The 24,055-nt window shown below is 36.6% G+C and overlaps 1 protein-coding gene across 2 annotated transcripts in view; it reads right to left on the bottom strand.

The window, feature by feature from the left end:
- epha6 (eph receptor A6) overlaps positions 1–24,055 on the bottom strand; it is a 200,166-nt gene that overhangs the window by 127,638 nt on the left and 48,473 nt on the right. For both annotated transcript variants that reach the window (XM_088001921.1, XM_088001925.1), the window contains one exon: positions 18,308–18,971. In XM_088001921.1, coding sequence (XP_087858047.1) covers positions 18,308–18,971 — 664 coding nt within the window. The remainder of the gene's footprint in view (positions 1–18,307; positions 18,972–24,055) is intronic.

Here is a 24,055-nt window from a genome sequence, read left to right as displayed (position 1 = left end):
TCTTCTTGTTTCAGTAAGAAATAAATTTGCAAGGTTCTTTGACATATTTGGATGTTAAATGATTTGACTCCTTTGTAATTTGTTACAACACCAAACCAGCAAAGGTGATATGACACTTTTCTCCATTATAATAGGAGAGTTTTCATGGCTACAATGGACATTTATTTAGAGTAATTTTCTGGAGATGAAGCTAAACAAATAAGTACTTGTGTTTTCTAATATACAAACCACAGTTAAATAAACTTTACTGTCACTTCAGAATAGATTGATGTAATTGATCTTTTGATCTTTTTCTCTTTAAATTACTGCAATTTTTTTTTACTATTTTTGTAAACATCTACATAGAGAATTGAGACAAATGATTACACTGTTAAAACTGTCTGCATTCACAACAGATGAGTGCTGCAACAATAAGAAAGCCAATGCATTGCATATTGTATTATAATTCCTTGTTATGGTTTTCAAATAAAAATTATATTTTGTTTGGTTGTAAAAAACCAAACTAAATATTGTTAAAACTGGCTGATCTCTAGGTTTTAATAATGTAGTTATTCATAAGACAGCAATCTGTTTAACATTTTTATATTGTCTTTATTTAAAAAATGAAGAAAACATGGCTGACTTTAATGTCGCCACTTCTGCTGACACTAAAGTCAGCAAAAGTGGCGACACTAAAAAGACGACGTGTACAGTTTAATACTTCTCTTTCACTTTCATAACTTTGTTTCCCAGTGTCACTCAGAATTACAAAAGAGAATTTGTGTCACTGAGGGACACACAGTCAGATCAATTCCCCATAAAGCAAGTTGTATTGATTTATGAATCACATCTGCAGTCTCTGCCTCTGGCTGCTCAGTAAACACAGGAGCTTTAAGGTAAGCAGTGGAAGATGTTCCTACTTGCAGCTGTTGATGGATAATAAAGAAAACCCACGGCTAAAACCTCCCCACACAATTAACTATAAATTAACAAGTTTGAGTAAAGAAAATGATACGACACATAAACCATAATGAAAGCACCACTAGACATTTCAAATGGCACCCAGTGGCAAAGTGACACTTAAAGCTTTGCGTAAAGAGTAAAAATGAAAATGTACACAATCTCCTTTTATTGTCTTCATACCACAACTACTAAAACATTAAGCTGTAAAGAGTTCCCCTTTCTCTGTGTCTTGCCCTTTACCGTTTTACAAAAAGTTAATTCACAAATATAGATGTGAAAACTTCCTGCAAAACCATCCATCTGATACATTTATGAATCCTTATGGTACAAAGTGTTCTCGTTGTATAGACTAATGGTAGTGTAAATTGGTTTTAAAATGGGCAATAGTGTAGCATTCTTCTGATTTGTGGGCCAGCAGGAGCACTTAAACTCAAAATGTAGGAGGGCAGAACCTTACAGAAAAGCTTAAACATTTTCTGACAAAAGAAATGAACATATTCTGCAATATTCAATCCCTTTAAAAGTATTCATGCCCTCATTACACTTTCTCATGTTCCAACCACATATTCAGTCAATTCTGTTGGGATTTAATGTAATAAATCAATATAAAGTTGCACACAGTTGGGAAGTGCAGCAACAATGATGGGTCTTACCATCAAAAAATCTGAAAAGTGCAATTAATTTCACAACTTTTTACTCTGATACCACCAACTTTACAGTTCACCTGTTTCAGCGGTTCTCAAGCTTTTTCTGCTGGATTCTCCTTGCTTAATAAGAACAATCCTCCTAGCTCAGTCAAAAACATACAATATACTAGACCAATAATTTTCTGTTTGTCCAATCATACTACATCCACTGCAACCTGATTAGTCAGCAACATTAATCTGCATGCAAATAATTTTCAATATAAACAAAGCAAACTTGTGAAAACCTCAGATTTTATTATTTGAAATATATTTTGTAAACCATAAGAGAACAAACAGCATCACAAAAACCAAGGAACACATCACCCTGATCAGTGATGATGTTGTTTAAAGCAGGATTAATTTATTAAACAATATCGCAGGCATTGACCATCTCACAGATCTTCAGTCTGTCCTTCAAAAAGCAAAAGAACAAGGCACAACCATCGATGAGCCACCACATGTCTGGCATCCTAAACCGACTGTCCAGGCATGGACAGCATTAATCAGGGAAGCAGCCAAGAGACTAATGGTAGCTCTGGATGAGCTCCACTGTTCCCCAGCTGAGGTGGGAGAGTCTGTCAACAAAGGAACTGCGCTCAACAAATATCAGGAAGAGCGGCAGGAAGAAAGTCGTTGTTAGATATGGCAGCAAGGCTTCAACCAAAGGAGATAAATGCAGGGCAATTTTGAAGAAATCCTGTTAGATTCCTCCAGAGCCTTTAGATTGGGTCAGAGGTTCATCCTCCAGCAGGTCAAATAACCCTAAACACAGAACCAGACTACAATGGATAAATATATATTTTACTGTTAAAACGACCAAGTCAAGTCCAGACTGAAATCCAACTGAGAGTCTGCGATATGATTATAAAATTATTTTTCAAAGATGCTCTCCATCCAATCTAGCTGAGATTGAGCTATTTTGCAAAGATGAAAGGGTAAAAATTCAGTCTCTACAGATGTAAACTTTTTGGAGACACACCCCAAAAAATGATGACTGTAACCATTCATGACTGGTTCTATGTAGGCCCGTCACAATAAACAATAAATCAATCACATGATAAATTAAAACGAGTTCAATCACTTTCATTTCCATGATTTACTGTTTTTGTCTTTCCACCAAAAACTGGAAGACAAAAGACTTCAGTTTGGTGCTTTGGTCTCAACGAGACCTTTTTTTGTTTACAAAGACTTCATATTTATAATTTCTGTTGTTTATTTTGGATATTTAAAATGTCTTCCAGTTCCAATGTTAAATGTTCATTAAAATGCAAAGTTTCTTCATTTTTGAGAATGTGTTCTTGCATTATTATGCCTTTACCATCATATTACTTGAAAATTGTCTCAAAGCATCAATATTATTGTTTATCGAACAATTTATCGTCCAGTAAAATTTGTTATCGTTGCAGGACTAGATCGTAGATCTGGGTAGTTTGCTCAAAATTAAGTAAAAAGGATTTAAGAATAAAGCAAAAATCACTCTTATACATACCTAACTACAGCCAGTGTTGTATACATCACAATCCAGGCCAGTTTCTCATGCATAAACTGCCACTCGTCTCGTTGATTCCAGCATGAAGAAACCCAATTACAGCTTCTCTATTTAATCCATGTCAAGAATACTCTTCTTGAGGCTTAAGCCCACACTTTAGCATAATCACTGAAGCTGTAAACATTACTTCGAACAGATTTAAATTCTGAGATTTCACTTTATGACTAAACTTGGTGGGGTCAACCAGAGTTTAGGCTCCAATCCAACCCATGCGAGACGATTTCACACCGCTGTTTTCTCCAGAACTGACCCAGTTCTGCAATCACCGCTCACCCCATTCAGTGACTGGATTAAGTCTATCCAGAGGACACTTGTGCACGAGTGTTTGTGTGTGTGCAGTTCCACCAGTGTGACTAACAAGCTTGGCTGTCGCAGTCTGGCAGATTGAGAGACACCTACTGCTAGTTAAAGCGTTTCATACCCTCGGGTTGTTGGCCCACTCTCTGCACTGGTCATATATAAGATGACAGGGTGAGGAGGGAAAGGGTGAAAAAGAGGTGATGCTACTGTCACTGTGCTGACATTTTTGTTAAAGCTGGATTGCATACTTACGCTCTTATTTTGTCATTTTGTAAAGAAAAATTCTGACCATTATGGTTGTAAAAACCAAACAAAATAAAGTTGTGTCTTACACCATCAACCAAAAATATGCTCTCAATTCATCGTCTTCCTTTAGGCCAGTGCTTCTCAATTATTTCCTGTCATGTCCTCGCTTAATGACATACATTTCTTCACACAATGCTTCCAAGATCCTGATATTGTATTATGTATTTGTACAAGCCACTGCCAGCATGCATTCTCCATATAATCACCTGGTTGTCAAAATGAACTGCTCACAGTATTTAATAAAGATGATTCTCAAGAGAAAAAAGATGCAAATGATTCAATGGAATATGCATTTTTAGACAAAGAGTAGTTTTAAATACTCATTTGTAACTTTTAAAAAGGTATGCATTTTTAAAAGTTTGTGAAAAATTTGCAAGAATATTTGCAACAAGCTTGCAAATCAAAGGGCTGTGCAAGCTTTGCTGCATTTCCTGGTATTTTACTACAAGCTACTTCCTTTATTTGCCTCCACTGTTATTTTTACTGTCACAAACTTATCCTTCTTTCTTACTCTGCCAACTCTCTAAACCTGTGTGTCTTATCAATCCACGATCAGTCCCGGAAGTACGATCCATGTTAGCTCATTTGTGCATGTGTTAAAAGAAATACTGTTTTATATTGTCAGAATGTAGACGTAATGTACTTATTAATAAAACTAAAGTTTTATAACCTGTTTCCCTAGAAAATGTGATTAGTAGAACATTGTGGACTCACTGGGCTGCTACACATTTACGCCGTCAATGAAGCCTCTTTTTAGAGGGCATGAATCAAAGTAGCATGTAAGGGAAGAACATCATGCTGATTGTTGAAAATGTTGATGACGTTAAGCTGCTTCAAGACCCTCGACATGAGACATGCAGTCAGGCATTTGGAAACATACCAGCAAGACCAGGTGAAATTCAGAATGAAGGTTTTAGAGTGGCCAGACTTCAGTCCAGATATTAAATCCAGATTTAATCCACTTCATATGTTCTGGAAATACCTTAAACAAGCCATTCGAAAAATATTTAAACAGAAGAAATCTGTGAGGAATAAACTATTTATTTACAGCGGTTTTTGTTTATATATCATGATGTGTGTTTATACTCTGATTGATACCATTACTGCTGGCATTATTAGATACAACTGGATGCAAGCAGTGAAACTAAAAACTAACCGCAAACTAGTATGATAGATTAGTTATTATCCAAAGCGTAATGAGTTTGAAATCTGGCCAAAAAGATATTTTTTCTTTAGATAAATGAGTCTAATTAATGTTTCAAAAACAATAGGGAGGTGACTGTGGTTGTAAGAAATGCCCCGATTCAGCTTATAACATGGTGCCACAGGACATCATTCTGGTCCAAGACCTGATAAAAATATTAGACTGGATAATGTTTGTCTTGTTTCAAAAAAGAAACAAGGAAAACAAAAAAGAAACTCCAAGTCTGAGACAACTCCACCAACTCAATTGTCATTAGCATTCATCATCTCACAGGTTTACTTATTTGTTTCTTTCTAGTCCATGTCTAAAAGAATTGAAAACAACCCACCAAGCTTACAATAAACATGCATTTTAAAGTAAGTATTGGAGTTTCATGCCAACATGGCACCAAAGCAGATGCATGAAATTCCACCTACACTATTACATATGCAATAGATTCACAACGAGATATATAGATAGGAAGACCTGAAAACAGTATTTTCCTGTGCAAAAATGTACTGAATGAAAGAACGCCGAAAAAAGGGAAAAACTTTACGTGGAGCTACATTAGACCGGTCACTGCAAATCCAAAGTCCGGAAATATGTTGATAATTGGGCATCCAAGAAGTGTGTCTGTTTGAAAGTCAATACGGTAAAACTCAGCTTAGTCTGAAGCACGTATGAGTATTACACACCTGAATATTGGAGTTTCAAGGAATAAAGACGTGAAGGCATGATCAAGCTTGGACTGACTTTGGAGTGCAGTAATCTCTGTGCAGCTGTGAAATTAGCCTGAAAACACATTATTGAGTACTTCTGTCAATGGAGCTGTAAGTCTGGTTCATGGACACAACCCATCGGCATGCATAAGAAAATGCTGGATAGAAATACAGATGTCTTAATTATAGCAACGCTCCAAAACCAATCTCAAAGCTTCTTCCCAGCAAGGACTACTGTCAAATGATTCACACAAAATCTGGCAGATACTATCTGTCTATGTTCCTACTGCAGAACAAATGAGTATTAATTGACTTTTGGTTTTTGGTGCAACCAAATTGCTACTGAACACAAAGTCATCGTTGATGCTGAACCCTCAGTAACCCCAGTTTTTTTTCTGGTTTTCGCTCCTCTTTTAACTTGGGAGCGGCTGTCTCCAGCTCCTAAAATATACTTTCATTTATGACAAGTCTGCTCTTCAGTCAAGGCTTGTGATGTTTTATCTGGGCCATGTCATATTATACATAGCCTTTAATGACTAATTCAGTCTCTCGGCTTGCGTTCTAAAATAGAACAAACACACACGAAGGAAAGGAGAAATCAATTGAAATGTTGCAATGTCTGACAGGAGTGCGCTTGAGGAGAGAAAAAGACGGAACATCAGACAGTGTCGCTTGCTTTTGTTTTCTAACAGAGAGAGCCTGCCGCGTGGAGACAGGCAGCAGCTACATGTACGTAAGCAGGGTGCCGGTATGTTAGGGATTTTTTTTTTTTTTTAACTCGGCTGTCTTTGATCACTTTCCAGCTTTGAAGTAACTCGCAGCAAAGAGGGGAAAAAAAGCCAAGCAGAAGTCACGGCAAGTTCACATCTCAACTAGGACTCGCAAAAACTCCAATCTGCATAATTCATTCTTTAAACAGTTAAAAACGGAAAGTGATTAAAAAGATCTTTGGGTGCCGCATAAACCCGGAGCTTCTTGACAATGGCAATTAAATAATCTCCTTCTACATATTTGTTCTCAATTACAATTCGATGAGAGAACGCTTGAGTCTTTTACGCTTAGGATTGTTTCAAAGCAACAAAATAAACCATGAAGGTGAAGAAAGAAAGAAATGATCTTTTTTTAAAGGTTTTTTATGGCTTTATTTGTGGTGTTTAGACAGGAAATGGAGGGGGAGACATGCAGAGTACAGGAACCCAACCCTGGACAGTTGAATCAAGAACTTGTAGCCTTTGCACCTGGGGAGCCCAGTCTACCTCCAACCTATATGCCACCCCTAAAAAGGCCTTTTTCAAGAAGAATTTGACAATTCCAGCCTTTCTAATTATGTGTATACTGTATATTCTTTACAAGACCCTTTAAAACTTGGTAACAGGGATGGAAGTTTTGAAATTAGACATTTTAAAATACGAAGAAGAGAAAAAGAAAGTGACATTAAGGTTCATTTTGTTACATCTCATGTCAACATGTTCTCATAATCTGCTGATTAGGGGTCTTTTTTTTCAAACTTTGTTTTGGGAGCAGCTGGGGTCAGATTTACTCTTTCAACATGCTTTAGTTAAAGGCCTGTAAGATACAAAAATGTAATTTTTGTAACAATCATTATTTTGCATGATTATTGTACATCTTTTGTATCTTTAGATATTTCTTTAATACTGAGGTTTTCTTTGAGTATGTGCAATCTCGTGGAAGTACTTGATACAACATGTGGAAACAACAGTAGATCAGAAATCGGATGTTTCTTACGTGTCAAGAAACATGTAACAGTTTCTTGACAGTTGCATATGGACTGCTGTGATATCTGCTTTGAACAGATATCAAAACAGACCGTTTTGATATCTGTTCAAAGCAAAAGTGAAGTTCACCGTTCATCAGACTTTGTGTGGATTATTGTAAGTATTTCTTCAATTCATCGACGGATGCACATTAGCATATTGTGGAACAGAAAAGCGTCAGCTAAAATCCAAGCCAACAAATGTAAACAAGAAGAAACTGAAATTCATAGAACAATATAGTGGCTTTAAATTAAAATGAATAAGCAGCCACTACAACGCCGCTCGATTTAAAAACAAGTGTGGCTTGTTGCAATAATTAAGGGTTAAAACTAGATGTTGTTTACCCTATCAACTTTCCTTTCACAGTTAAAATAATTAAAAAAAGAATCAAGCAAATAACATTTGAAGAATTCACAGAGTAATTAACTAAATCTTTAGCATTGCAAATCACAGCTCTCTGCACCACTTGTCATCACTGTGATTCTTGCTGTGAAAAGTAGGTTTATGTGTTAAAACAGTTTCTAAGAAAAGAGAGACAGAAATTTCCTAGACATAAAGTTGCTTTCAGAAGACAACATTTCATCAAATATCAGCTTCAAAGCCATGGTGTTCAAAACTGAGTTAGAAAAACTTAAGAACATTTCTATGTAGCAAACATTGTGCAATATCTGGTTCAAAGAGTAAGTCACTAAAAATGTAAATATTAAGATATTTCACAGGCAGAGATAGGCTAAGGTGCTAGTTGCATGATAAGTTTGAATCATTATTGTTTTATTGCTATTTTTCAGCAATAAGTAAAATAAAAATATGGTTTAGAGCAGGGGTCCCCAAACTACGGCCCGCGGGCCGGATCCGGCCCGCCTCCACATTTGGTCCGGCCCCCTGAACAATACCAGAGAGTATTCAGATTTTTTTTCATTTATTGTATTTTCCGATTTTTCTTCAACCACCAGGGGGCTCTTTAGCAGGAAGTGTGTCCTGTAAAGTGTGGGGCGCATTGCTGCCATCTGTTGGACTTTTAGGGAACTGCTTGACTTTTATGTTATTTAATCAGTACGGTTGTTTGCTAGCGGTAGAGCAGATGAACGCCGCATTCCAGGTTGAATCCTTCGAAGCGATGCCTGTAAGTAGCAACTTATACTTCAAAATGAGCCTTTATGTTAACATTTAAGAAATTAATATGTTAAAGTTACTTTCCCTCAATGGAATATATACTAGTCAGTCCCAGTGACCGTTACACTGATGGGTTTTACCCATGTGCTTTCTGGGTAAAAATCAATCGAGAAACGCATTTCCCCCCACCCCCCGTCAACAATTTACGGCCCCCCACCAGAGAAGGGAAAAGTTATTTGGCCCTCACAGGGAAAAGTTTGGGGACCACTGGTTTAGAGTCTCCTGGAGTCATTGGTCGATCCTGGAAAGGCTGCTGGATCATCACAGACGCCATAGACAGTAAAATTAAAAGTTCTATTTTGCACCCACTGCATATCAGACAATGATCATAAAAGGTTCATATTAAGTAGTTTTTTATAACATAACAGGCTAATTTTTAAGTTAAAATCAAGTAAAAAAAAAAGGCAGCTTCCTGTATTGAGTGTGGCATTTGCACCCCAAAGGATCAAAAATATAGAGCAATTAAAATTTATAAGCTGTATGTGACATTTTCCAGACAATGCTATGTGAGGCTGTAAAACTTCCCCCCTGTAAAATAGCTGAATATGTAATGTTGTCATATATGACAAGTCAGCGGCGACTCTGAGTGAGTGGGGATTAAATTCATATGACATGTTATGACCCACCGCCATGGTACACTCCGTTTCTCTCGCTCTCTCCAGACTCTCCCAATTAAGCCTGAGGGGCCATCCTTGTTTAACTAAAACCATACTTTTCTGAAATGTCACAGCGTCTCCCTGCCGTGCAGCCCATCTGTAAACAGCTCTATTTCTGCTTCCAACCTAAGCCCCCTGGTGGGTTTCCATGTGTTTGTTTGTAAGAACAATGAGCAAAATGTTATTTCCTCTGATTTCTTGTTCCTGATGTGAGCAGATTTTTTTTTTTTTTTTTTTTGGTTTGTATGATTGTTTGCCATAATGCTAGTACCTTTGGATTTCTCCATCTCCATCTTTGTCTGTGTGTTTCATGTAATTGATTATGCGCGTCTGTGTGTGTGCGACATCTCATTTAGATGGCTGACAGGTTGAAGGATATGTGCTGTAATTGTTGTCTGACTGTCTTCATGCTGTAATTGAAAATGTCTTATCAGTGAAACTTCCATCAAGATGTTTATGGAAGCACAACGCTTAATGTTAACACAGCTATTCCTGCTATCTGCACAATTACCAGCATGTAAAGGTAAATATTTTGGGTCAGTTTATTTAACATTAAAATATAATTTTGAAGGCCAGATTTTTTTCAAATGTTTTCTTCTTCAGAGTGGTTAGGCGGTTAGGGCTGTTAAACTGAAAGCAAATCAGTTTATTTAAGGGGTGGCATGTGTTTTCAAGGCACATAGTGCTATTTTACAGGACAATCAAGAATCTGTTGCCTTCAGCTAAAACAAAGCTATCAAACAAAGTAATTTGACGTCTTGAAATAGATGTCCGTCTCTTTAAGTAAATTCTACTCTTTCCAACACTTTGTACTTCTACTTTTTTTTAAATTTCCTGGAAAACCTTCTTCCCTATGTTTTTGTGTTAACCCTGGAATCGGATTCTTTCATTCATCTCTTACGCTGGTCTTGGTCTTTACAGTTTTTTTTTTATTTTTCACTCGTTTTCTGCCATTCCTTGTCCCTTACAAGAACAACATATGTTGTTCCTTTTTTATGTACTTAAAAAGAGGAAAAGAGAACTAATGATTGAATAACACTGAAACTGGGCATCTAAAAATATATATTTTCAAAAATATTAAAGGGTTTAGCAAAGATATTTATGAGAACTACATTTTTGCTGGTGAAATGAAATCTTGCGTTTATAAAACTTACCTTTAGTATTGCTCATGCATTCAAAGAAAGAAAATTATAGCACAATGCTGATAGAAAATATGAATTTCTTAAGAATGTCCTGCTTAAATGAGTCCTAGGTTAGATTTAAGTTTAAACATTACTTGGAATATGGCCAAGTGAATGAGAGAAAAAGCAGAAAATCTATATAAAAAAAAAGAGGATCAGAAGAAATGTCAAGAGGCTACTTTAAGGAAAACAAGCAGGCTTGAAAGAAAAGTTTTTCAAGATGAGAAATGACTAAACTTTCGCACTGCGGTTTATGATAAGGCAAGAAACCGTCAAGTCACAAAATGTTATTTAAATGTGTTCGTTTTATTCCACGGGGCATTGATTGATACGTAAGATGTGGAATCCAATCATTTTCCAAGCATATGGCAAAGAAAGATTTTACAATGTAAATAAATTGCAGCTAGTTTGCCTCAACCCGTTGCAGGGCAGATCCGCTCTGATACAAACACAAAACTCGCTGGAGTTCACATATAAATAAACCCACCCAAACACGCGGCAATTACATTATTCATAGCACTGCTGAGAGCTCTTCCACAGAGCCTGACAAACACACAAGGGCTGTGCTGTAAACACAGAGCGATAACAGCATCAGCCAGATTGTCTTACAGTGTGAGGGATGGAAGGAGGAGGAGAGGGAGAAACGCGTTCCTAGAGAACAAATGTGTGAAATGTGTGTGTGTGTGTGTCAATCAACATTTTCTGGACTGGACAGTTTGCATGTGACTCATGCGTGCACACCTACACACATGCAGAACACTGATGCACTAAATATTTACACACGTAAATATTTTTATGCTTCTTCATATCTTTGTATTCACATGACATTGCAGATATATGCATGCATTGACAACTCTAAAGAAAACTTTCTTTCACCACCTAGGGAAGACGAAAACCTGTAATGAAGATAAATTGCTTGTTTTACTCCTTTTGAAGTAAAGTTTACAGGTTTAGATGGCTGACAGGTTGAAGGATATGTGCTGTAATTGTTGTCTGACTGTCTTCATGCTGTAATTGAAACTCCGGCTCCACTAACCAAGTTGGTCATCTTCATGAGACTGTTAAACAACAACAGAGTGTCTTCAGTCAGATGCTTCTTCGGAATATCTTTACTTCCTGCAGCCATTAGCATCTACAACCGGGATATTATGAGTTGAACCAACATGCAGTTTCCCTATGGGATCAGCAAAATATTTTTTTGTATTGAAATTTAATTAAATTAGTAAGTGAGCAGCACCATTGGTGTGTTAAGTCTGTTAAGTTCGCTCTGCAGAATGCTTCGTGCTGCAGTGGTTTCAAATTAACACTGGAAAATGTACATAAACAGATGGCTCTGTTGGGTAAAAAGTGAAATAACAGCTCTACAACACAGTTTAAATAGTACTCAAGAGATTGCTTCTTAAAAAAATCACTGTGGACTTAGGCACCAATTTAAACTCATAGGAAATTTATTTTTGTTGAAAAATATCTTTCTACAGAAGTGAACCCTTTATTAAAACTGTAACAGAGCTCTTACTAGGAATGTTTATTTTATTTTTTTTTATATATCTGGTGCTTTGTTAGAGTTTGTTTACTTAAATAAAGTCCTGCAGTCTCATTCAGAAACTTGAGCTCATGTCATGGGAATCAGAAAACTTTGCAAATGTAATAACTCCCATTTCTTGTTAGTGTGATGGTAATGAAGTGTGGCTCAAATGAATGCTGGCAGGCTGGAAGGTAGGATGATGCAAAAATAATTAGGCTAAAAAAAACAAGTTCAAAATCCAGAACACTAAACAGGCAGCAGACAGCAACCAGCAAAGGAATGGCAAAACTGGAGTCCTAAATCTGTTTGCCATAGTAGCATTTAATCTCAAATAGCTCCGGTATGTTGAGCAAGGCGGTTCAGTTAGTATTTTTAACTGCACATCTTGCATTTACGGCAGTTTGTCTTATGTTGCTTGGATTTTTTAGTCTTTATCTTACCTGCTGTAACATGAGGGTGAGTTTCGAAGGATGGAAGGAGATGCAATTACTCTACCTAAATCTAAAGAGGGTGTAGGGAAAACTCTGATATAAGAACCTTATTTAACAGATCCAGCAAAAATATTGGCACAGTCACTTACTGTAAAGCAGCTAAGAAAGAATCAGGAAACTGAGGTACTGGGAACTAACTAGAGAAATGGTAGAACAACAGTACTGAAAGTACAGAGAGACCACAAAGACCAGATGGTCAGTGCTTTCCTTCACAGTAAGCCGGTGGACGACAGGAGTGATGAGAAGCAAAGAAGGTGGATCAATGCCAATATATTAGTATAAACCTCAGTACATGTCGATAACTACTTTTAAATAAGTTATAACGAAATGTTAATAAGTCCCTACAAGTTAATATACAGAGTTTTCATCACAAGAATGACCAAAAATAAGCAGATCACTGTAAAATAAGAAATGGTTATAGAAGAATCTCCTAAAATCTACAAAAACGAAATTATCACGTTGGCATTTTTTGTAAAATGTAAATGTAAATTGTAACCTTGAAATCATTGAACATTGGCACAAAAACTGTCATCTGTCTATCCAAACACAGCCAAAATCCGACCGAGTTGAGCGATGCCTCAAAACAAAAACAGAACTAATTCCTTTATGGAGCCCAATTAAACAGCCTCTATTCCTAACAAAACAGCTCGTTGTAAAGTGGGGACTGAAAGCATGCCACCTCAGCCTTCTCCTTCAATGCTCAAGGTGCTCCAGTGCTCCTTTGTGTGGAGGCATTTAATAACGAAGCCTGTTTGAGTCCTGGAACAATGATCGGGAGCTGCATTTCAGGGCTGACATTGCAGGAAAATGCCATCACATTGCCCAAAGGGCTAAACTTTAGTCAACTGTGAAATCTGCTTCAGAGAGAGCACAGAGCCGGGGAAACAAAGGTTGATTTAAATTCTGTTATATACTGTATGTAGCTGAACAGGGATGCATGATGGGGACAATTTAGATCTTGCTAATATTTTAATTTGGTAATGACAAAGGTTTGGATTTTAGCTCCATTTGACGTTTTGATTAGGACGGTTGTAAATCACAAAAAAGGGCAAACAGTGCAACGTTTGGAATGACATAATTCAGTTCAGTATGGCTGATATCACAGACGTTACGAAGACTAGATGTTTAACCACTTTAAAGAAAAACATCTAACACAATTGAATTGGCAAAAAAATAATTTGTAATAATTTCTGCCTTAAAAAGTGGGTTTTCTACCTTTACACACTGTGTTTTGTAACAAACAGTTCAGAATATTACAAACTATTTAAGGAGTGCACATGAAAAAAGGCAGCATTTTTGGAACAGTTGGACTCTAATCACAGCTGCAGTTTCACCTCTGCCCTCTTGATTGCGATGCAGCTGCAGGTGCAGCTCGGAGGCTTAGCCGACCTGTGTCACTCCACAAATTGTAATCAGCTCTGCAAAGACATCTGGTTCTGGATGAGGGAAAAGATCCAGGGAGACTTCTAGAAAGAGTTGTTCTACAGTAGGCAAAGCAAGGCGGCAGTTTGTGAGAACAGAGGACCTATAGATCACTGTTGTCAGGGAACAAAGCTGTTGTTTGCCTTCAAGGGTAATTAGTTTCAAAGCTTTGTGATATTGATCATACATCCTGTTTAATTTAGGAAGTTAACCGGGTCCACAAATGTGAGATATCTGTTTTCATACAGTCTGGAGTTGACCTTTAAATCAAGAATCTTTCAGAGGTTTATGATGCCACTCTCTGTGCAAGCACATCAGGTATCTTGCAGATTGCAGATCTGCAGACATGTGTATCTGGTGACCTGACATCAGGCCTTTGGCTGGTTAAAAAGGAGTTGCATTGGACCTTGTTGAAAGTAGCATTCCCAGTGAGTGGTACTGCCAGTGATAACCTAAAGCTCATATCAGAGGGCTCAGGATCAAACTGCAACCAATCTTTCTCACTGAGATAGCCCCTCGGACAGCTGGTGGTTGAACACTGATGTACAAAACAACACCATACATACAAGCGTGTCTCATCATAGGTACCCCTGCACCATTTTTTCAGACAGACTAACATTTTTAAAACAAAACCTCCTGAAACGGTTTTGATTCTTAGATAAACTTAAGTTTTAAAGTTTTGACATACTGGCTAACACACTTTATCGGTGACTCAGAGTCAAAATTGACTACAAAACTCATAAAATAAATTCTTATCTTTTCTTGAAGGTATATATTATGTCAAAAAGAGCAAACATGTGTATACGTATCCTAGCAATTCTCAAGCCCTGAACTAAAACAATTGTGAAGTTGGATACCTTAAATGGGTAATTTAGGCGTTTTGAAGTGAGGTTCTTATCAAAGATCGAAAGCAGTTAATATCTTACCTGCTTGACGTCTTCACTCACTACAAATAGTAGATTCTGAAGGCTAAAGCCAAGTACAAGGCAAGCATACTGTCTTACACCAACAGTGTCAAAAATAACTACTAGGTTAATCCCAGCTCCTTATATCTCAACCCTGTACTAGAAGAAGAAATCATAAACATTGTGAATAACTGTAAAAATAAGACTTCCACTGACTGTGATGATCTGGACATGAAAACTATTAAAATAGTAATTAAAGGAATCTCTAAACCACTAACTTATATTTGCAATTTATCATTTCAAACAGGATCATTTCCCAACAAAATGAAAATAGCTAAGGTCAAACCAATGTATAAAACTGGCAACAAACACCTCTTCACTAACTACAGGCCTGTCTCTCTTCTCCCACAATTTTCTAAAATCCTGGAAAAACTCTTTAAGAAAAGACTGGAACAATTCATAGAAAAACATTCGCTACTTATTAGCAGTCAATATGGATTCAGAGCAAACCGGTCAACATCGCTGGCCGTAACTGACTTAATAGAAGAAATAACCAACGCAACAGATAGTAAGAAACTGGCAGTAGGGATATTTATAGATCTAAAGAAAGCTTTTGATACAATAAATCATGAAATCTTACTTAAAAAATTAGAACGCTATGGAATTAGGGGAGTAGTTTCTGACTGGATGAGGAGTTATTTAAAGAGCCGGAAACAATTTGTGAAATTGGGAGATGTGGAATCTGATTGGCAGGAGACTGTCTGTGGAGTACCACAAGGATCAGTATTGGGACCAATTTTATTTAATCTTTATATAAATGATATCAGTAAAGTGTCCAATGTATTAAAATTTATCTTATTCGCTGATGACACAAATATTCTAGCCTCTGGCGACAATTTAGAGCATCTTCTCTCAACAGTCACTTCAGAGATTAGTAAGTTAAAGATATGGTTTGACCATAACAAATTATCCCTAAATTTGGACAAGACGAAAATCATGGTCTTTGGGAACTGTTATAAAAATACTGAAATCCAAGTTCAAATAGAGGACGTAACTCTACAAAGGGTTTTTGCTAATAAGTTCCTCGGTCTAATAATAGATGACAAAATCAGTTGGAAACCTCATATTAAACATTTACAGAGTAAACTCAGTAGAAGTATATCCATATTGGCTAGAGCTAGACATGTATTGAATGCTAAATCACTTCATATTCTATATAACTCTCTGATTTTACCATATCTATCATATTGCTGTGAAGTGTGGGGAGTTAATTACAAGAGCTCTTTACATCCGGTAACCGTCCTACAGAAACGAGCCATTAGAATCATCCATAATGTCGGTTATTATGAGCATACAAACCCACTCTTCATAAAATCCAGAATTCTCAAATTTGACGAGCTTGTAGAATTTAAAATGGCTCAGTTTATGTTCAAAGTATCTAAAAAGTTGTTACCTGAGCACATACAGAGCACGTTTTCTGAAAGAGAAGGGGGGTATAACTTAAGGGGTCACTCAAACTTCAAGATCCGCAATTTTAGAACAACAAGAAAAAGCTTCTGTATTTCAATTAAAGGTGTAAAGTTATGGAACAAGTTACATGAAGATTTAAAACAAAGCAATAGTTTAACACAATTCAAAAGAAAGTACAAAGAGGTAATTTTCAATAGATACACATATGGGTGACAGAAAGCAATAAGGTGTGTATTGCAGATAACTTGGTGTAAGGGTTTAGAAAGACAAACCAGCATAAAATGGGAAAATGTATAGGTAAATATCAGTAACTGTTACTTCTGACTGCCACTTTGATTTTGATTTTTTTAATGACAGTAGGACTCTAAAGTTTCAAGTGTTTAGGGGGTAGGAGTTTATAAGTTCTCACTTCTTCCTACCCCATTTTGAGCATGATATGTTAACTGAAACAAAAAAATCTGTATTTTCTCTTCTTTCTTATGCACTTCTTGTTACTGTGCACTATTTTATTTTTATATTTGTATCATGTTCGAATAAAATTTCATTTCATTTCATTTCAACACTACTTTATTAATCATTACCATGTTTGCATTTGATGGTTATTAACTTAGAAGCCACTGATTATTTACATGGGAAATGGAGGTAGGAAAAGGTGCTTCAACAGTAATTCTGTAAAGACTTCTTAGACAGATAACAGGCTGAAAAAAGTCTGAAAGGGCATAAAAAGGACAATTTATGTAGTAGTGTAAGTGAAGTCCATTTTATTGACCATTTCGCTACCTCACTTTTCTATCGGTTGATTACTCTATAAAGGTCTTGGCCTTTATTGGATAAAGCCTGAGCTGCAGCCTCTGGGGCCAACTAATCTGAATTTATGCTAAAAACGTTATGTAACTGTCAAGATAGTAACTGCTTATGTTCTTAACCTCACTTACAAAAATCTGAATCAAGATAAAAAAATTTTAAAAAGTGCTCTACGGTTATATGCCATGTTTTAGGAGAAAACATGGGATTATATCATATATATTCTGCAAAAATACACAACATGTGTTTTCGTATTTGTGCACGCACAAGCATTTACTAATACATATATAAACATGCAGCTTCAGCAATGCTAAAGCTCTTTGACAGCAAATTTGTGATCCAAAACAAGGCAAAACTTCTCACTTATTCTCCAGAGAGGCTTCAGTGAGTAATACTGGTGGTAAACTGAAAAGTCATGCTAAAAAATACCAGCAGAGTATAAATATGTCTTTAGCGTTCGAGAGCAGCAAAATGGAGGGTGTGCATAATTACCAAGAAGAATAAATTTGGGGAGCAAATAATACAATTAGATTTTAACGTCAGTTAAAAAGTGCAAAAACAATTTATTTGCTCTTCTTTGAGTGAAAATGCATGACTGTCATTGCTGTATGAAACACTGTATCCTACCTCCAAACCTCTTTGTGTGCTTTAACTGAGTAAATATGTAGACACAACATGTGGGAAACGAACATGAGACACTGAAGGTCCTATGTACATTGACTATAAGGACTTTATGTGATGCTTGAAATAACAGCACAGGTTGTGCCAATTTTAAGACCTTACCTTCATAAAAATTTTAAAATTGAAGTTAAATGCAGAGACAGTGTTTTAGTGCACTGACAGCCCACGAGAGAGAGACATAAAAAAGAAAGCATGTGTAAAGTTCTCTATTCCTCTTGCTTAATATTCCAATTTAACTCCTCAGGCAGCTTCAATTCAAGGAAATAATGCTACCCAAAGGGTTAGGCTGTTAATTCTAATTGAAATGCCTAGTTTAAAAGTTGTCAATGTGAAGGGAAAATACCACACACACACACAAATCCAGAGAAATTGGGAAATCAATAGCAATTATATATATAAATGTATGGACAAACTCTGTGGAGTGAGAAGTCCATCGGAGACTCCCTGTGAGTTTGAAAATAATAATCCAGCTGTGGGTGCTTGTCTGTCCAAGACAATATTGTGAATAAAACATAAATACAGCAGTTTCAAAGACTTACCAACACATGAGCCATCAATCTCCTCATACCCGACGCTGCACACACATCTTCCCAGGGGGACCAACCAGTCTCCGTCTGCTCCACAAAACAGTTTGGGTGTGTCTCTTTCTTCAGCGTGATCAATGCATGCTCCCCTCACCTCCACCAACGAGGAAGAGTCCACACGAGGGACCGTGTCTGGAAACGAGGCCAAGTTCATCAACGTGAAGGGGCATTTCTTGTAGTAAACTCTCACCGAAACCAATGCAATGCAGGCGCCGATGTCCTGGAAAGCCAGATAAAAGCCTTTTTTGGTCATGGGTCCCACCTCCCGCACCTCCGTGTTGAGCTTGAGAATACGATCTCCCAGATCCATCTGAGTGAAGCTTTCATCAGCAGCAATGGTGTCGATTTTGGTGTACTGGCTGGGCTTAAATTTGACACCGTGGGCTTCGTCCATCTCTTGGTAGAAGAGGTTGAATGTCTCCTTGCAGGTGCCAGAAACCCAGGGGATGGAGTTGCAGTCGCGCAAGGTGAAGCGGAGCTCCACGTAGATCTTTTGGGCCGCCTGTCGAGAAATCCAGTTGGAGCGAAGCCAGTTGTTCTGGTTAGGTTCCATCACATTGCAAACCTGGAAAGTATGGATGGGTCGATTGTGTTCATCCATCTCCGTAATGGCGTCCCACTACATAAAGAATAGTAGAAAGGCGTAGAGCAAGGAGCATGACAAAAGAGGATGGTAAGAGAGAGAAGAAAATAAGTTAGATCAGAAGGTATAAGCCACAAGTTATATAACAAGTGATGGTTTTCATAATGTATAAAGCATGAAAATCCATGAAGAGCTAAGCTTTAGATTTTATTTTTTAAGATTGAAATCTGCTTCACTCTTATTTCCTCAGGTGCAGGTCGTATTTTTCTCCTAGAATGATGTCTCGCTTCAGGTGCCAAGTCATCAACCCTGAAACTCCCAAGTCATGTGATCAGGGAGCATGGCAGCTTTGCAGGGTCATTAGGTTACCTGTCCCCATGTTGAAGGGAAGAAAGTTAATGGGGGTTTTTAGCCTTGCGGTCCTGCATTGCTCTCTGGTTTTATTAGAGTTGGGACTGGCTTCAAGGGTGACCCTATAACCACCAAACATCCACCTGCAAGACTCAAATTACCTGCTTGGGAATAGGAATTCTCAAATCACTTCGCTTACAATGCAGCATCGGGCCCTCTACGGTGCAAGCTACGGAGTTTGCCTTTCTGTACGTACGCTTTCTATTTACACAAAACCTACTTCAGCCTACCACTGCTCTGTACTATATTTGTAACTTTGAGTTGCAATTAAAACCATTGCATTGCATACATTGCTATAGATTGCACTTTTTATCAAAACAAAAACTTCTAATCGCGATGTAAATTAAGGGCTGGCCAATGAACTCAAAGACGAACAAAATGCATCATTTTCAGACGTCATGCTTCCACTATGACTTGATCTGATCCAAACACTGCAATTAATACTGGTTTCACCAAGATATGCGAGCGTTTTACTGGCAGGGTTTTATTCACAGAATCAAGTGTAAGGCTATTAATTACCACCTTACACACAGCACACACCCTTAACCATCATTCGGTAATTAAAAGTAAACCAGCTGAATCACCTGTACACAAACATAAACACACTTCAGGTTTCCACTTTGAGGCTCAGACAGAAGATCCGACCGTTCCAATTAACTGCACAAAAATGCTCCCATTATTGACTAACACAGTTAAGAGACTTGGCTGCAGAGCTGCTGGTTATTTTAACAATATTTGCCTGATAAGCTTGCACATTTAATAAGCTGTTTTTCACTTAGCTAAATATTACCTCTTGTTGAGAGCAGTAATCAAAGCCTAATGTTTGCTTTCGCATACTCATTATCCTTTTTAATAACATGTTCTAATTCAATCATCTAAAGGCGACAGGCTTTAATCTGCTCTTCCCTCAAGGTGTAATTGCAGAATTACAGTGAATTTGATTTTGATTAGATGTGATATTGTCCATCCCAGACTCACTATAAATTAAGGATAAAATCTCTCACTGTAACTTTTAGGACGAAGGGGAAAAAACGGATAAAATATAAAGAGAGTATTACAAACTACAGTCTAGTTAATGCATCTACCTTTAGAGTTGAGTGTACTTTGAGTGCTATGATTAACTTATAGTACAGTACTGTATACATGACCTATATTGAAAATACCCCCTGATTTTCTTACAGAGAGTAATTCCAGTAAGCTTGTCAGATAAACATTTCATGAAACTAATGCTTTTTAAAAGTATATACACAAGTCAATTTCCAATTTCAACTCGATTTTGAAAAAAATAAATGAATAAATTTCTGGGGCAGCATAAAAAGACGAGTCCTAAATGATGTTTTTCATGATTTTCTCATTCCAAGAAGGTCTTACTGCCAAAAAGCTTTGAAGACATTTCTTTTGTCTTACTTTTACTTTTTTTTCTCAAGTCTAAATCACTTTTTTTTTTCCCCAGAGGTCATATTTTTATAAATCTACTTCACCAAACAAAGTCACACACTAAAAGTCACACACTAAAAGCATCTACTTTTTATTTTTATTTTTTAGAAAGGAAATATTGCACCATCTTAATATCCTGAGATGTCATGACACAAAATTAAATTACAGTCATGGTAAGTTGTGTTATAATCCCCCTTTGAAATTGTTTTCTATGGATATCACCGGTGAGAAAAATAATTTTTAAAATAGCTTTAGAAAAAAACTAAATAATGGAATATTCTGTGCAACAAAATGTACTGAATTTTATATTAGTTTGTATTTAAAAATTGACTTCAAAAGTTTTCTAATGAAGAAATAAATAAAGATGTTATAATTTTGCATATTACCTCACTTGAAGCTGCTACATCGGTAAACACAACATGTAATATTAAGAAAAATGCAATGACATTTTATAAAAACATAATATCAAATAATAACCAGCAGTCCAACAGATCTGGGCTCGAGAAATCAAATCAAAGATAGACTGAACATATTCTTCATTACAAAAACTATGAACATTTTTAAAATATTTGATGGATAAATGAATAATGTAAACAATACCAACAAATAGTTTGCTAAACTATTTTAGGGGTAGAACTTACATTTTAGCGTATTTTAGCCAGCAAAACCTTTGAACAGAATTGTGTTTTTAAACGTAATTTAATTATTCACAAATGAAAAAAGTAATTATTGAAAAAAACAAACAAACTTTATTAAATTTATTTCAAGAAACCAGCAAAAAAAAAAAAAAAAAAAAAGTTTATCACAGGGATGCAGACACAAAGCAAGGTCAGAAATAGCTCCCAGCCTTTCATTCAAGATACTTTTTTTTATAGATCACAAGGCCACCTCTGCTGTAAATGGATATCAGATAATAGCTAATATCTTGGTCTAAAATTGAATGCATTCCCCCTATTAGATTGCATTCTTTAACAGTAGAGCACTGAACGAGAGATGAGAGACGAGGGGGGAAAAATAAGACACCAGGCAGCTGAGGGAAGAGAAAAACAGAGTTCCAAGATTGCGTGGAGGTTTGTGTCCAAAAAACAATTTTCTCCAGATGCTGCAAGGTAATAAGTAAAGTTAGATTTCAATGAAACAAATTTAAATGCCAGGGTGGATATCATCCAATGACAGAAAGACTGAGGCAGCAGCATCACAGTAAATTGTCTCAAAGGAGTAAAACAATCCAGTGTGATAGAAACACATTGTTTCTAGGATCCTCTAGTAAACGGCTAAAGCTCAGTTCCCAACTGAATACCATTCACAAGAGAAAGAAATCCAAGATTGTGTGAAGTTGTTGAAACAGACCATCAATGAATGATGATTTAAATAATTTCATGCGGCTTTGCTTGTAACAAACTGAATAAATTTTTATTGCCGTATTACAAGGCAATAAAAAGTAAAACTTATCTAGGAATAGAATAAAGGGGCAATTTGTAGACCGGCATCACAAATTAGATCAATTTATTGTATGTAAGTTGTAATACAAGACTTGTCTTACTTATGTTTCAAAGTAGAAAGCTTACAGCCTTTCCTCGACAGCCATCTACCTTACCATCCTGCCTTACATGTTTGAGAAAACCGAGAAAATGCAGATGATTGATGGCAGCCTGAATTCAAGCCATTTATAATCCATCTCGCAGATATAAGAAAGCCAGCCATTTTACTGGCCTTTTGCCCAGGGAAGGGATTCTTTTATTAACACTGTGACTCCCAGAGCCCATTTTAAATTTGGACTTTAAACTTTAGTGTCATAATGGCCTCTCTTCATCAGAATTAAACATTTAGCGATCCCAAACATTCCCACTGATTGGATAAAAAGATATAAAGAAAAAGTATTTAATGCAATTTATGACTGAAATTTTACGGTCCACTTTCTCAAAGTTAAGTGTTACATTTCAGAACCAAGGGAAGGTTTAAGAGCAGTACTTGTAAAGGTTTCATGTTTAACTGGAGGAAGACGCAGTTATAGCGCTGCTCAGAATTACACTTTACATACATACATGAATACCTTATCGCCTTTTTGGCCTTTTAGGGATAAATTTAAATAATTCCCAAACTGTACTGGTTTGATTGATCACAATGAGTCAAAAATATACCTACAGCCTCAAATCTACACATTTATGCACCCCATAACTTTGACTAACTTCAATAAAAGTTCAAAGTTGTGCGACCAATTAGTGTTTTCAAAAATCCTTAAATTTGGATGTTATATTATAATTATGTAAAAAAAAAAAAATAAATAAAAATAAAAAATAAAAAAAAACAGTAAATCCCACATCATTAAAGGCTAAAAAATATGGCATTCATACAATGATAAGTTTATGTAAACTGATGGCGTGTTTTTCCAATTTTAAAGTTGGCAGCCAAATTTAAAGCCTTACAGAATAAAGAATAATAAAAATAAGAAATGTTTTAGAATAATGGGTCATCTGACATATTTCAGTGCAATGAGAATGGCGAAAGTGAGAAACCAGAGAAGATAAAGTCTGCAGCCGAGACTTCAGTGTTACGGGACGGTGTCCATACATGCCTAGTTTTATAGCAGAAATACACTTGCACAGCATCAGTATGAAGATGTTATTTAAAAAGTATGAATTGTAAAAAGCAGCAAAATAGTAAATGTAAAGATGTCATAAGCCATATTTGTTCTCTAAGCTGCAGTAAGGAAGCAGTGGGGTCTCTCAGCAATTTCAGCGAGGAATTACAGATGTCCAATGGGACCCAAACAGGACATCGGGCTGGCACAGAATAAAGTTAAGTCACAGGTGTTCATTTGGGCTGCCGGGGACTCGATCTGAGTAAACATTCAAAATTCAAAATGAAATGTCCAGTTGCCTTCCCAGATTTACATAAAGCAAGAAATGATTCTGCTGTGGCATGCTGCAAACACACAACGTGTGAGAGAAGCAGAGGAGTTGGTAGCAGCTGTGCTCTCCCATCGTCTTAAGTCACTCTGAATGTAAGAAAATACACAAAAATAGAAGATGCTTACTGACAGCGAGCTATATTATTTGAATCATTCCTTTCATCTTACACTGACTGTGAAGAATAAAGAGATTGTAAATGTGTTAATGAAGCCATTTGATTTCGCCCAAGTAGCAAGAACAGTCAGTTTGTGTATGAAATAATAATCTCTGTCTTATTTAGAGCTATAATATTTATTGAATTGCTATCACCATCACAATATGAAAGTGTACAATGTCACAACTGTAAAGGACAGTTGGGAA

Source organism: Poecilia mexicana, unplaced genomic scaffold (assembly GCF_051168715.1).
Source record: "Poecilia mexicana isolate PSO_F unplaced genomic scaffold, ASM5116871v1 scaffold_2, whole genome shotgun sequence".
In the NCBI taxonomy this organism is placed as follows: Eukaryota; Metazoa; Chordata; class Actinopteri; order Cyprinodontiformes; family Poeciliidae; genus Poecilia; species Poecilia mexicana.
Note: the sequence above shows the minus strand (reverse complement) of the source record. Positions and strands in the feature narration are given on the sequence as shown.